We start from the raw sequence: 16,112 nt of genomic DNA, 5'->3' as shown, positions 1-16,112 counted from the left end.
CAAAAAAGAAAACAGGATATGTATAACAAGCCTGAATTTCAAAATAAAGGTTGATGAAGTCAGCGCTAAATATTCTTTTTGACACCAGATTTCCATAAAATATAAAGTGACATACAGCAACAACATGAATAATGTAATAAGTTGCAAATAAACTCCATAAACATTATTTGGCAGAATTTGATATTATTTAACTATTCTTGTTGTATTAATTCAGATTGGATAAATAAACCTGCAGCTGAAAACAATACTTTAAAAAGCCCCAAAAGTTAAATAATATAGACTTTAAAGCCTCCTCATAGAAACTCGGCTGCAGCATACCTGGATGTCTTGGATGCGTTCTTTTATCTTGTCGGCTCCAAAGTGATTGTCGGCCACCAGCTCCTCGCCCTGTTTGATGGTCTGCTGCAGGTGGCCAGCTCGCCCGCTCATCTCGTCTTCGAAGGCTTTGTGCTGACTCAGCAGTCGCAACGCTCCCGTCAGATCCTTCCCATAATCCTCGGAGGACAGGATCTGCTCCTTCTCCCTGATCCAGCCCTCCTGCAGACCGCAGACACATTCAGGTAACAGTTACATCACCTCAGAACACAACGTTTGGTAATTTGAGTACAACATCTACTTGACTGTCGAGTAAACTATCAATTATTTTGATAACAGTAATCAAAATAACCTCTTCGGCCATTTCCCAGAAGAACTTCCAGAGGCGGCGGGACTCCTCAAGGCGAGCTCGCCGCTCAGCCGCCAGCTGACTCAGCTCCTGGTAGCAGAAGTCCATGTGAGCGACCCGATCCCTGATGATCTGAGGATCACAGGGCTTATAACCTGAGGAGGAGGAAGAGTGAAATCATCATTGCCATGCTCTTTTCTTGTTTTTTTTTTTTTTTTTAATCTGAACAAACAACAACTGAGAGCAGACTAGCGAGAGAAAGTAAATCTAAAATGTCATCTACCCATCAGTTTGTCTGTCTCACCCTCCATGTCATCAGCAAACTTCTGAGCGTTTCTGTTGACGTTTCGGACTCGGTCAGCCTGGATGCCGATGTCGGCCTCCACCAGAGCGTGTTTCTGCAGCAAGTCCTCCACACCCAGCAGGTGTTTCCCATAATCCTGAGAGAGCAGCAGCATCTGCAGGAAGAGAGAGGCTGGTGTAATTGTTGCCATAATATTGTTTACATAACTTGTATAATTTCTCTTCTCTTTCTGAGACTGTAGTACTTCAGAATTTACTTGTTTCCTTTGTTTTGATTACTCTGTTTAGACAAGAAGGCCAAGTTTGAGTCTGAGGCCGCAAGTGCGAGAGTAAGACACAGCAGCACTAAGCAAGCAGCAAGCATGACACTTCAACCTTTAGGGACTGTTTGGTGCATTTTCTTACTTTGCGTTTTTCAAGTTTTGATAATTTTGGCTGTGTTCATGCATCTGGCATACATTTTGGCAAGCTTGATTTTCTATTTTTGTTTAATCGTGGGATTTCCAGCTCAGCCCCCACAATAACTCGAATATACACTGTGGAAACAAAATTGTTACATTCAAGCACTAAAAATGCACCACTGAAACCCATTCAAACTGACATTTTTGACCCCACAGCCATTAAAGCTGAAAAACATGCACTGTATTATTTCTGGATGTCATTACCACTATATTTGGTATATGGAGAGAATACATGCTATTTCCACAAGGCACATTGTCACAATCAATGTTGCTGAAAATCACGGATATATCTACTTCACACTTTGTCAACTAAAAACATAGTGGCATCATGACAAATTAGTATTTTCAGGAAAATCTGGAGGATCGCTTTAAAGCACAGCACAGAGAGAGGGCACTGTTCTGCCAAAAACAGTCAATTTTTTGGGTTCTGATACAACTAAGTCCATTCTTCAATGTTCAGCAAATTAATTCCTGTATTCCACTGTCTTCCACAGTTGAAAAAAAAGTGAAAACTGAAAAATTGCCTAATTTTAAACTTGATCTGTCTCTGGCTGTCAATCAAGAATAAATCAGATGTTCACTCATCAGAAAGAATCAGAGAATTAACCCTTTGATACCTGAGTAAATTGGCTTGATTTCTTGGGAAGAGGGCATGGAGCAAGTAAACAAGTACTGGCCCAAAAAATAGCAATTAAAAATGTAAATGTAGTTTTCTGTACATTTTACCCAATTTTGTTAATATATATTAACTTCCCCCCTGCTAACTTTCAAAGAAATGAAACCAATTTTCTCAATTTTCAGAGGTTTAAATCCTGTAGGAAGGTGTATGAATAAACCACAAGAAAACTGATGTTGATCAAGGTGTTATAGGGTTAAGAATAATTTTGTCAATTATAATTAAAAATGTTCTCAATTCACCTAAACTGACAAATAAATTTAACACGTGAGGTCGACTTCCTACAGTTCAAGGTTCAGGATATGCTGGTAATGTCTGTAATATTTTAATATTCAGTAGTTTTTCTCATTAAGGACTACAATGGAAATCTTCAATATTATCTTAACCCCGACAGCTGAAAAAGAACTTTTGTTAAAATAAATTCAGATTCACTCCCACTCCGTACCTTCATCTCGTCCATCCAGTCCATGATGTAGAGCATCTCCTGGAAGACTCTCTGCAGGCCCAGGTTCATCTCCAGTCTCTGCCTGCGGGCCTTCAGCAGCTCCAGCAGGTACTCCCACAGCCGGATCACGTTGTCCTTCCTGGCCGTGATGCGTTTGATGTCATGGTAACTCTCCGCCTCCAGCTCCTTTGCCACGGAAACCACCGCCTGCACCAGTGAAATGAGAGGAGGAGGGATGAATGGACAGAAAAACACAGAACTCGCCTTGTTTTGGGTTCCAAAACCACAAAAGATGTCACAAAAAGATGCTAAAATCAGAAAATAGGTGATGAACTGACCTGAACGCGCTCCTCGTACGCTGCAATATCTGTTTCGATGGCTTCATGTTTCTTAGTGGCTGCTTCTACGGCCTGGAGGTCAAATCCAAAGTTATCCTGGAGAAAGAGAGAGAAAAGGAAACAAGGAAGGAAGGGAGGGTACAAAGGAAGGACAGGGGAACATATGAACAAATTATATACATATAGGACTTTAACGCCTGCACACATACTCCATGCCGCACAAATTAATTTAATTTAATTTAATTTACGACAACGTTCAGTCCTGCTCGAGTCTTTGTAAGGTCAAATGCTTGAAAAGATGAAATCAATTGACAATAAACAATTAAACAAATACATAGAAAAAGGACGTGTGTGTTACCTGGGAGACCAGCCTCTGGTTCTCACTGAGCCACGTCTCCCTCATGGCTGCCTTGCGGTCGAAGCGTCGGGCGAGCTGCTCCAGTTTCTCTTGACGAATCAGCTCCGTCCTCAGAGCAAGCTCCCGCTCGTGCTCCGCCTTCTCCAGACGCTCCCATGCCTAAAAACAAACACACCCACACGAGACATAAAACATCAGTTAAAGCGGTAAAATGCACCTGAACTCTCCATCAAGTGTTAAAATTATAATGAAATACTGATAACTTAGAGAAGCTCAGTCTCTATGCTGAAATCAACTAAAGTTTTCGAGATCATTGACGCATTAAGACTAATTAGAGCGTATGATGACATCACAGCAGGTGAGGTCACCTTGTTGATGTCGGAGATGAGTTTGCCCTCTCGGGGAGTGTATACTTTCTGGTTGTTGGCTCTCATCTTACTCTGGATGGTGAACAGAAGAACCTCCAGGTTTCCTTTCTCTGTGAACCTGCAAACATACACAACTAGATCATTAACCCTTTAAAGCCTGGAGTGACATCACTTTGCTTCTGCTGCGTTCAGACAGCTTTCTCAAGTATTTAAAAACTTAGTGTGATTTCTTCTTCAGAAAAATGGTGAAAAAAGGCAACGAGCAACATGGCAATAACTGTCACACAAATTGCAAGATTTTGTAGATTTAGAAACTTTTTTTTTTTTTTTCCAAAAAAGCAACTGAAAAATGTCCAGAAAACTAAATTCAGCATGATCATAATTACATATTTCAAATTAGGATTAAATGTCATTATTATGTCTCTGCACTTTTTTAAAGGTCATTTCCTTGTTTGTTCTATTTTTTTACTTTTCTTTTCTTTTTTCTCTCTCTCTTTTTTTGGTAATTTTCGGGTAATTCTTTGTAATGACTTTCTAATTTTTTTGTTCATTTCTTCTTCAGGTGCTCATTGCCTTTTTCTCATTTCTTTGAAAGACATCTAGCCACTTTATTCAGGTTTCTAAGGGTTAACAGCTGCATATGACACACCATCAGATTATTTTTGAGGAGTGTGATATTATGACACGTAATACATCAAAAGGAGCTGAGGCTGAAATGGTAAAGTTTGGGGAAGTGTTTAAAGTTAGTGTGCGTGTATCCAGAGCTGACTGACTTTGGTGGTTTCTCCACGGTGCGGTAAGTGTTGAAGGCCTGCAGCTGCTGCTGGACTCCCACCAGAGAGTTGGCGAACTTCCTGTTGTTGAGGATGATGATGGTCTGTTCGATCCACTCCAGCAGGTCTGACGCCAGAGACTCGTACTTCTCAATCATTTTCTCTGTCTCAATGGCGTTATCCAGAACCTGGAATATACAAAAGAGGAGCGAAGATGTTAAAAAACAAACAAACACCAGCATGGTCCCTTAATGTCTGCGGAGATGAGAGTCTATTCGAGGTGAAGAGGGGTGGATGGTCACCTTTCCGATTCTCTTCCCCTCAACCTTCAGCGCCTTCATCTTAGAGAAGTAGTGGTAGTAAGTCACCACATAGGTGATGATGGATTTCTCATCAGGGTGGTCCACACTGATGTCTGCACACACACACACAGAAAACAAAGATTAGAGGACACACTATATGACAATGCGTGCGTGCATGTGTGTGCGTGCATGTGTGTGTGTGTGCGTGCTATCTCACCCTCAGGGTCCAGCAGCTTGGTGAGGCCCAGGTGCTGCTCGGCCAGGTTGAAGGCATTTTGCAGGTTGTAGTGTGCGTTTGATTTCTTCAGCTTATCAAAGTCAATCAGGTCCGGTCTGAAGACAAGAATTCAAAAATAGTAAAAAATAAATAAATTAATTAATTTAAAAAATCTGATTAAATTAAAAAGTAATAAATAAAAACTGAAAATGAGAAATGTTAAAATTTGGCACAAATTCCCCAAAAGAGGATTCTAAAATGCTTTAATTACTTTTATTTTTCATAGTTTTTTTCTTTATTTGTTATTCTGTTAACATGTTTACTTTTGAACTTTTGTTTTCCAACACGAGGATCAGGATCTTCAGCCTGTTCTACACTTAAATTATTCATTATTTTGTTGGCTTAAAATTAGTCAAAAAAGATTACTGAGTCCAAAAATACTGGAATATCTCATAAAGGCTCATAAAACACCAAACATGTGTAAGTTCCACCCACAAATTGTGAAAACCCCCAAATTCACAAACTAGCACAGCTAATGCTCTGATTGAAACGCCTTCAGTTTGCTCCTATCTTGAATAAAATGTGTTTTTTTTTCCCAACACGTGTAAGATCTTTTTAATTTATATAAAGTGCCACCTCTGTTGCAGGTCTTATTCAGTATGACCTATGACCTTACGATTGGATGTTTTTAAGTTCAGCAGTCTTGAAAAATGGAGATGTGGATACGTGACTAAAATGCACTCTTCTCAAATGTTCTCGTTTTTAACTCTTCAAACTAGAAAGAAAAGAACATTAATTCCAGGTCAAGTGGAGATTTCAGTCAAACACAAAACCCCAAATGTTTAATAATTAGCAGAAAAAAAATAAATAATGTTTTCTAATCTGCTGCATGACTATTCAGAATATCAGCTTTGTTGGGTTGAATGTGCATAAAGAAATGTTTTTCAGTCTCAGTGTGGTTTGAGGAAAACAGTCTGCTGACTGTCAGCTGAGACTGCAGTCATTACAAAAAAGACTGCAGTGCTACAGCAGGACAAACAGAGTGCATGAGGCATGATGTGATGTTGGAGCTACTTGTGTTTGTGGATCATGAGGTAATGAGGACAACATTTCTCTTTAAAGCTGCTTTGTGTAGAATATTTCACATGATTAAACAGCAGCTTTCAAATAGTTCATGTGGCATCATTTTTTGCTGGCGGGCAAGAAAAGCAGAGAAATGTCTGACTATGCAGCATTTTTTTCTTAGAACAAGTATTTTACTGCTTTTAATAAAACACGACTGCCTATAAAGCAGCAGTATCTCAAAAGATACTTTTGAAATTGGTGCTACATGATAAGAGAAAACAGAGAAAAGGGACCGTGGCATTAGCTTTTCCTCCAGAGGTAGATTACCTAAAACTATCACCATGCTCTTTGCAGCATCGGACCAACAAACACTTCCTCTGATGGGCGATGATGTAATGCTAGTTTCTGCCAGAAACTGGAAATGCACAAAACACCAGCAGAACTTTGGCATATATATGAAAACATCAGTGTGATCTCAGTTTTTTCAGCCTCCATTTTTTACAATACAGGAAACACTAGCATGCCCGCTTTTTAACAAATTCTGTTATTACACCAAACAGAGCACTAAATTATGTTTATGAAGACATTTTAGGCAAGAAATAGGCAGTGTAGTAACGTAATCTTGGTTTATATTGAGATTCAAACTAGTTTTACAGTTAGATCTGAGTCTGAGACAGAGTGGGGCGGGTCTCTCTCTCTTTAACTGTCTCTATATTTTTTATGTAAAATGTGGAGTACCAATATATAGTTCAAACAACAGCCCAAGAGCCAGCAAGAGTCAGCTGCATGACTTGTTTGGCTTCATCTGGATGATTTTCGCTGGCAAATGAGCAGCAAGATCCGGGCACTGGCAACATGGAGTTAATTTACGCACAATGTCCGTATTGTTACAAAGCTGGTTGAAAACCGCAAAGTATGACTTTAAGTGCAAACATTTGGAAATATGTTACGTTTATGCCTGTATGAACAATGAACTGAGAGAGCACTTAACTGACCAACTTTATGTTAAATATAAAAGGAAATCCATTTACAAGTAAAAAAAAAATCTCCACTGTGCTGTAACTGGTGTTGTGTCCAAAATTGTCAAAAAATCATTGTTTTGTTGTAAAAATGACTTCATAGCGTAGATAAGTAGCAGTAGCTGTACCAGTGTGTGTGGTGTGTGATGAGTTTCAGCCTGAGCTCCTACCTGTGTTTGTGGATGAGAGCGTTGAAGGCCATCCCGTCTCTCCAGCTGGTGCTGAAGTTGTGGATGTTGACGTTTGGATATCTGGACAGGAAGAGGAAATCACAGCTCGTCAGGTTCTCGGATCAGCCGGTGCTACTGAACAGGTACTTAGTGGTGCACCATTTGTCTTTTTCATATCATATTACATTTATTTAGTGCTGTTAGTGTAATTAAACTAATAAGACCATCACTGAGGGGACTGTCACACTTTATTCGCCTCGACTTCAGCAAACAGAACTAAGGCCTTTAAAAATTCTGGTTAATGGTGGAAAAGTTAAAGCTATTGGGGAATAAAGATCACTTCCAATTTGTATATTAACTTCAGAGGTAGAGGAAGCAACAGGGATGATAGAGAATGTTGTCTAAATTCTGGAGAAGCACTAACACTCAGTGGTCTGTAGATGTTAGAAAATGATTTTAAACGTGTGTTAACTCTCACCCGGCTGTCTTCATCTGACACCAGAGCAGCAGAGCATCTTTAGCTGACTTCTTCTCTTTGTTGTCCTCCGTCTCCACACTGATGTCCTGGATCTGAGACACAGAGACAAGCAGACAGAGTGATGATGTAGAAAAGACTTTAATAAGATAGACGCTGGCTTTTTGCAAAATATGCACATTTTTTAATTCATAAAACAATTATGGTTTATTCACACATTAACTATGGAGTAAAATCTTGTTTGTAATTTTCTTTCTGGCACAGTTAACCTGACTTTATTCATAATGTTATGTTTGAGAACTTACTAAAAGCATGCATGGAGCTCTTTTAACTTTCTTTTTTGATTTTTGATTATCAAGTTATTGAATGATTTTTCCCTTATTAATGTAAAGACACATTTATAATGGAAACTGGAGAAACTATACCACAACGTGGAGGGAATAAAGGGGAAATTTTACATTAAATAATACGTAACTTTAATATTATCACCATAAAGGCAATAACAATTGACTTAAAAACAAGAAATTATGCAAAAAGTATTTACCATAAACAAATCCCTGCTGTTGATTCAGCTTTTGGAAATACCTTTTAAATATTTGGTTTATTTTTACACACATGCCATGCATAAAAAAGATTAAGAGCAACAGTTCATACAGAGATCATGGCATCCCGAAACAAATTAAATAACTGTGAAAATGTTCCAAGTTGTTCTTTTAACCCATTTTCTTTCAAAGCTTTGAAAACAGCATTACACAGCGATCAGAGTACACATAAAATAATACAGATGACTTTTTAAAAACTGACACTGAGACACGCAAGACGATTCAACACATCACACACATGTTCCTGTTTTCAAACTTTCACTCGAGCATGTGTAATCCATCCAGAGTGAGGTCTGCCACTGACGTGACGCGTTCCCTGCTGCACAAATGTCCTCACGCTCACTTCTGACATCAACAAACACACACATCTGCACCTCCATACTTGTGAGGACATTAATGATGCACTCCCAAAACTCTAAGCTTCACCTAGTTCTTATGACAACCCCCCAAAAAACCTGTAGACCTTACTGTCCAAAAATGTCCATACTTTTTTAAAAACTGTACTCACCTTTCACCATGTGCACACTAGATGTTTTCACTGTCCAAAAATGTCCTTACTTTCTAAAAATACCTATTCTTTATACAAAATATCCTCACTTTCTTGACATGTCCACATGTCCTTAATTTAAACACCTTACATATCCTCATTTTTCAGAATGTCCTTGTTTTATAAAAATGTCAATCCTTTCAAAAACTGTCCTCACTTTAACAAATATCTGCAGTTTCAAAACACATCCACGCCCTCTGAAACAGCCCACGCTGTCCCAACATGTCCCCGCTTTCTGAAAACATCCTAGCTGTCAGACAATGTCAGCATTTTCCAAAAAGTCCTCATTTTCCACACTGTCCTTAACACCAGCAAGTCCTCATAAAAACAGCAGAGCACATACACACACACACACACACACACTCAAACTCTCCAACATCTCACCTTCATTGATTGACATCCATCAGTCTCAGTCTGACAAAAGCGTGAGCCGCATCTGAGCCACAAATCAACAACATCAACACCACTGCAGCATATATGGCGCGCGCACACACACACACACACACACACACACACACACACACACACAGTGGTCCTGCTGTCACTCTGCACTCGGCTCGATATCACCCACTGCAGGATTTAAAACCACTAAAAAGAGTTTTTTTTAATCCTCACAGCTTATAAAATATAAATCCTTTTCACCCAACTGTTCACTGTGCCTGACGATGACATCATCACCCGAGTGACACGACAACCCTGTCAACATACAGTAACATGACGAGTGTTTCATCTGAGTGTGATTGCAATAATTTAATAGGGTCTTATTCATTGAGATCAATGAGTCTGAGGCAGAGAAAAAACCCTTAAAAGAAGCAGTTTAACAGTTTTCACACTTTAAAAAATGTATTAAAAATTACAGCAAAATATTTAACTGACAACTCCTAATCGTTCAGGAAATGATTAAAGATTCAGCAATGTCACAGTTTTGGGATTAAAAGGGATTTAACATTACACAGCAATCATCTGCAGAAATAATGAGGCACTTTATCTTTTCATTAAAAATATTAATGATGATTCATATTAGTCTGATATCAAACAGAATTGTCTCGTTGCACTACGTTTTCATGTTCAGTCAACTCAAAAGTCAGTGGAGTGGGCTGTTTCAAAGATCTGGACCCAGGCAAGATTTTTCTTCTTTTTTTTTTTTTATTTACGATTCCCATCCTAACACATTGCTGCAGATTTGTTAAGTACGTTCTTTTCAACTTAATAGTAATTGCTGGCTGACTTTCACTTGGCTGATCTACAAATGTCTGCACATGATATCAGACCAATTATATTTGTGCATCCCTTTATATTATGTGACTCATTAAAATAGGATGGAGTATGAGGCTGTACATAAGGCCATCAGCTCTGATATAACTATACTGTCGTTGTTTTGGGATCCAAAAAATAGTAATGCAAACCATTATTTAAATCCAGTGCCCCAGATAGGCCGCACTATCAGGATCTCTGCTGACCAAACTGAACTCATTTAACCCATTTGGGGATGCCAAATAAGTGTAATGACCCAAACAGACTGTGCTCATTTAAGTTATTTTAAGAGGAGTAGTTGCTGTCCAAACAACACCTATAACATAAAGTTCCACAATTTGAGAATACATGAAAAAATCAGTTAAACTTATGTGGGGATGCCAAATTAATTATTAGCATGTGATGCAGGTAGGATAACTGGGATGCAAAAATAGTAACAGCAATTCATCTGCAGGTGAAAGGACCAAACGAGGGTACAAACATAAGTTGTGTACTCCTTAATTTTAAATGTAACTGAACATATGGACCAAATGACCCATAACATCGGTTCAGCCCTCTGATTTAAGCTGATGTCACAGAGTAAGTTCCCCTCATGTCGGGATGCACACTTGCACAGCTGACTCTTACCTGGAAGCGGAGGATGATGGTCCAGATGAGACCCAGCGTGAGGCGGTGGTTTCCGTCTACGATGTCGTGGGAGCCCATGTTCTCCAGGTGGACCCTCTGCTCCTTCAGGAACTGCAGGGCCTTGTCCACGTTCTCCAGACAGTGGATCCTCATCCGACCCTTGGTGGGTTTGGGCTGAAACAAAAACATATTCAAGTTTATTTACAACCTTGAAAAACCAGGAACCATGAACTGTTTCCTGCTGCCAAATTAAAACGAAGAAGAAGAGAACAGCTGTGGACACAGCTGACCGACTTCAAAACTGACACGTTTATTTTTATTGTCCTTTCTACTGAGAGAAAGTTATTTTGATTATGAACAAGGACAACTTTTATTAAACAATAAAACAAAATTATAATCTAAATGCAATCATGCAAAGACTGCTGTTAAGAATCAAAGCGATAAAAATCTCCAAATAAACAAATAAACAATAGTTCACCAAAAATCTTGGGAGGCTGAGGAGGAAAATTAAGTGAGCTAATGGTCTGAGCTGAGTGATATTAAAGAAATGGTAACTGCATACCAATTTCTATGTAATGTAAATACAATGATGACTTCAGATTGTCCAGTTTTTTATTAAATGACTCAACAAAGCCCTGAAATATTCTGGTGCACAGACTGTACACCAAACGATTGTTTACGCTGAAACAACTGCTGAATTTTAGTATTCTTTATGGTAACATTTTTGAAAATTGATAAACAAATTGAGTTGGACTATTATTCTTATTTTTAATTAAATTCTTATAAACATCACATTTGTAGAGTAATTTCTGAATTTTGTTGAAGACATGAATATCTGAAAATCAGATAATTAAACTTTCATAACTTAATTTTTAGACTGTAGCATTGTTTAAAATTGTACACACTACCTTCTGGGTTTGAGTTATGCTGCACAGCAAACTTAACTCATGTTATGGTCAAGCTCTAAGAATATTACTGCACACATTAGACAAACCCAAAAACAGGTGATACGTGTTTTAAATTTTTAGATTTTACTCAGGCAGCATCTTAACTCTACACACTCTCCTATATTCACATTCATAATTTGTCTTTATCTTTTTGACATTTATTCTAAGTATTGTAATTTATTGTATTACCTGTTTTTTCTTTTCGACCTGTTCTTTGTTACTGTTTTTAATGGTGCGAATAAATAAAATAATTTAAAAAAAAATTACTTTGTATATAAAAATATCATTTTTAAACATCTATAACCTCCATACCTTCAGAGAGCCCATCAATACCGTCAGACAAAATGACTTTACTTTCTTTCCTACCAGTAAATTAACATCTATTACCTTTATTGACAAGCCCTGTGTTTTTAATTTTACAACATGGTCACTGTAAATGAGCCGTCTGACCTCTGTAATAAACACATTCACATAAAGAAGTCTTTGTTGGTCTAATGAGATAATTGGTATCTAAAAACAAATACAAACACAGAGTTCCATGTGATGTTCCTGTGATAACAGACAGGAAGTGTTGGCATCACCTGCGAGTATCAGTGAGCCTTTCCAGCAGAATGAAAGATGATGAATGATTCAGATATTATTATACCAGTGGAGGGACTTAACACTGTGATAACCTGTTTACTTCAGAGTCTCCGTCTGACAGCTGTGCACTTAGACAACAAACATTCGGTAAACAACAACAAAAAACTCCATTGAGGGTGAACATGACAATAAATACAAATATAAAAGAGAAAATAATTAAAAGAACCAAAGTATTTTTTTTCGCATGAAAGGTATGAAAAGGAAAAAAATGCTTGGAGCCTATAACTGATATTTCATCATTTGATTGATTATTAACAACTTGTGGAACTACTTTACACACAAATAGCTTTTTTGGTCTGGTGGATCCCAGCCTAGGAGTCGGAGCACTCTAAAAACTAACATTGAGAAGAACATATTTGTATTTATTTTTGGGGGAAATTTTCTGTAATCCTTGATTCTTGTGTGAAATATTTGATTTTTTTTTGCATATTCCAAGCTCAAATAGTTATTAAAATGAAACCATGTGAGAAGGTATGAGTGGAAACTTATTAATATCTGAAACAGGTCAAGACACTACAGGTAAATGGCTTTTAATCAAGGGGTTCAAGCCAAAAACAAGCAAATGCAATGTAATTAATGTATGGGATAATGCTTTAAGAGAAGTCCATTATCATTTTTCAAAACCAGAACTAATAATTTATGCAAATCGTGCAACTTTATAACTTAATAGGTAAGCCCCTGTGTGTGTTCATACTGGTCTTTTTTAGTTAATTTTTTGTTTTTAATCTATTATTGTACATTTCATCGCTAGAAATCGCTTGTAAATAGTGGTCATTACTTAGCACTTTATTTACAAACTGAATGTACTGACCACTAAATCTACTATTTTAGAACCGTTCATAAAAACTAAAATAAATACATAAAATAATTTTAGTAGCCGACATGGAGACATGAATGAAGGACTTTTGCCTCATCGGAGGCCATTAATAACTGAAAATCTCTTCCTGCATTATACCTAAATCTACAGTTCTTACAAGTCATAAGTCGGTTTCCCGGTAACACCTCAGACTAATAACTGGAACAATCATCACCACCCCGTAAGGATTCTTATGTAATGGAAACGTTATTAGCTTCTCCAGTATATAGGCCGACCCTTAGATACGACGTAGCAGCGGGAGATCTTTAGCGATGTGGCTCGGCTATTAGCTAGAAAGCTACCATTATGCTAGCAAGATTCGAAGTAAATAACGTCGCGTACAGGTGACTAACAGAAAACATAATTTGACAGTATGTTTAACACCAAGACGATCTAGCTATCCAGCCATAAAACTGTTCCCAAAATGAAAGATTTTCACGGACAAACGATACGCCATGAATAACATTAGCCTACTGTTAGCGAGTTGACTTAGTTCACCGGGGCAGTTCGGTACCTGCAGCGCGTGTCACGGTCTCCATCTCGTGGTGTTTAGAGGATGAGACAGTGAAGGACACCACATCCACGAAGGACACTCGGTATTTTTGATGGACTGAAAATGGACGCTTTGACTGCGTCCCTCACACTCACTGTAGGTATAGGCTGGCACTACTTTGTGGCCAGCGCATTAATTTAGAACGTTGACCAGACAATGTAACCGGAACTACTTAGTAGGCGTTCATTATCGGCTTTTAACGGACACGCTGCAGCCAATCAGAATCTAGTATTCCTTAAAAGTCCTTTTTGTATTTTAATTTAATTTAATTTATTTGTTTTTCTATTCATTTATTTGCATTTTTATGTCCTTGAGGCCAAAAAAAAAAAAATAAATAAAATAAAATATTGGAGTGAAATGGTGGTGACACATGTGGTGACTTGGTTTATTTGGTAACAAAAATAAATGATTATTTTTTTAACACCATCTTTTTAAAAAAAACATTCATTGAAAGGGTGAAACACAGCGAAAAAAAAGAGAGAGAAAAAAAAATCAAAATTACACATCCTTTACTGTTATAATGTTTATAGTAAGCTAGTTTACCAACATATATCAATTTGTGACCATGGCATTACCAGCACTGATATTATTTCCACGCATATTTACCATTACAGTACTTTGCAAATGTCTCAGAAATGGTAAAACATTAATACTGATATCATTTCTTTCACCAAATATACTGTAAAGTATTTACAGAGTTGTTTTGTAAACATATCCTAACTGATATATGATTTGGTGCAACAGAGGTGCAATATCATGAGAGCCAATCTTTTAAAAAGTCCATCTTTTTCTTTTTTTAACCATCCTCTGTATCACGTCTGTGTGATACATGGAGGATTAATGCTGCAGGATGTTCTGGAGGAGCAGAACTCTGATGCAATTACAACGGATCTAATAACAATAAAATATAAGTCCATCTGGTCAATATCTACCTCCAAACTGACGTTAACGCAATTGGTCTGAGTCCAAATAAAAGTGAGACCAGCTGCTGATTATCGATCTTCAGTGTGCTATTTGACTGCTTCTTTCATCTACATGTGAGTTTTTCATCCTCACCTAAATATGACTGATGACCTTTTTTTATCTTGTATATTTTGCAAAAACTTGGAGTTTAATAAACATTCTGTAAAAGACATTGACTTATATACTTAGTATCTATGTTTATCTATAAGATAATATAATTCTTTATTTGTCCCAAAGCAAGGAAATTTGTAAATAAAATTGGAGCCTTAAACATGTAACCTTAGCAGTTGACCTTAGTGGACACAGTTTTTTTATGCTTTTTAATTGTCATAATTCTATATTTTTGGTTTCAATGTGTTTTTGTTTTTAATGACTTTGCACTCTACTGATGATCTGTAGTTGAAAACGAGGATGACACTGACATGTTTAGGGTTGTTTAAATATGGAAAAAATAAAACTGAATGCAGAAATAATAAATAACCATCATAAAATAAATGTCTGATTTGTCAGAGCAGAGCTGATACATCCCACCCCACGCCACATGTCCTCCGTCCAACACTGACTGTCCAAACTACAACCAGGGCGCCGTCCAACAATAACACTGCTGTCTTTGCTTTTCCTCACACAAACACATAAACACCACGCAGCTCAAAGTCACTCACTGATTCAGGATCTGGACTCAGACCAGAGATATTTTGGACTGTTGTCTGCTGGAGTCACAAATCTAACAAACCACGCAGAGATTCAGAAATCAGCACTTTGGTCCCTGAAAGCAAACAAAAATGGTTTTACCTCTACAGACAGTTTGGTGCTTTTAGCCGATTTTAGACTGAACTGTAACACTGTCATGTTGTGTGTTGAGGAGCGGGGTTTCCACGTTTGCTCTGAAAAAAAAAAAAAAACTACTCAACTGAGACCTAAAATATATGTCTGTGCTTGATTTTTGCATGATGAATGTCGGTTATACTCTCCCAAAATTCCTCTGTACCACAAAGCTTCTTTATTGTCCAAAAATGATGAAAAAAAAGCACAATTGAACCACTCTGTTGCACTTGGTGACATACTCCTTCATCACCTTAAACAAACACACTGTAGTTTATTTAAACTCAATCCCACATAAACTGCCCTGCTGCCAAACACTCACTAGAACACCAAACGAGGATTAATCCGCCTCTGAAAATAGTCCACAATAAATGCAATATTTCATCCTGTTTGTCTGATTAAAACTACAACATTGGTGAAATGTAAGTTAGTACATTTATACAAGTATAAGTTTGAGGTAGTTAAGGCCACTTTCTACTTCTAATACTTTACAGAGAGCAACATTATACTTAAACTTCATTACATTTATCTGACAGATTTATCGGCTGCACAATCGCTATCAGCCGATATTCACCTTGTTGACTGCCACCAGCCAATTAGTGAATAAAATCACATTCACTAGCGGTGGTGGTCAGTCAGTTTTTTTGTGCAGGCTATAAGCAGGC

The 16,112-nt window shown here is 37.7% G+C and overlaps 1 protein-coding gene across 5 annotated transcripts in view; it reads right to left on the bottom strand.

The window, feature by feature from the left end:
* Nucleotides 1-16,112, bottom strand: part of sptbn1 (spectrin, beta, non-erythrocytic 1) — a 140,755-nt gene that overhangs the window by 34,526 nt on the left and 90,117 nt on the right. For 3 of the 5 annotated variants that reach the window (XM_042501881.1, XM_042501879.1, XM_042501883.1), the window contains 13 exons: nucleotides 10,665-10,838; nucleotides 7,638-7,729; nucleotides 7,160-7,240; nucleotides 4,906-5,021; nucleotides 4,689-4,801; nucleotides 4,387-4,574; nucleotides 3,614-3,731; nucleotides 3,246-3,404; nucleotides 2,888-2,983; nucleotides 2,550-2,756; nucleotides 948-1,122; nucleotides 668-819; nucleotides 319-537 (listed from right to left, as the gene is read on the bottom strand). In XM_042501881.1, coding sequence (XP_042357815.1) covers nucleotides 319-537; nucleotides 668-819; nucleotides 948-1,122; nucleotides 2,550-2,756; nucleotides 2,888-2,983; nucleotides 3,246-3,404; nucleotides 3,614-3,731; nucleotides 4,387-4,574; nucleotides 4,689-4,801; nucleotides 4,906-5,021; nucleotides 7,160-7,240; nucleotides 7,638-7,729; nucleotides 10,665-10,838 — 1,890 coding nt within the window. The remainder of the gene's footprint in view (nucleotides 1-318; nucleotides 538-667; nucleotides 820-947; nucleotides 1,123-2,549; nucleotides 2,757-2,887; nucleotides 2,984-3,245; nucleotides 3,405-3,613; nucleotides 3,732-4,386; nucleotides 4,575-4,688; nucleotides 4,802-4,905; nucleotides 5,022-7,159; nucleotides 7,241-7,637; nucleotides 7,730-10,664; nucleotides 10,839-16,112) is intronic. The other 2 variants (XM_042501882.1, XM_042501880.1) reach the window with 1 other exon arrangement.

Source organism: Plectropomus leopardus, chromosome 15 (assembly GCF_008729295.1).
Source record: "Plectropomus leopardus isolate mb chromosome 15, YSFRI_Pleo_2.0, whole genome shotgun sequence".
In the NCBI taxonomy this organism is placed as follows: Eukaryota; Metazoa; Chordata; class Actinopteri; order Perciformes; family Serranidae; genus Plectropomus; species Plectropomus leopardus.
The sequence above is the reverse complement of the archived record's forward strand: the minus strand, read 5'-3'. Positions and strand labels throughout refer to the sequence as shown.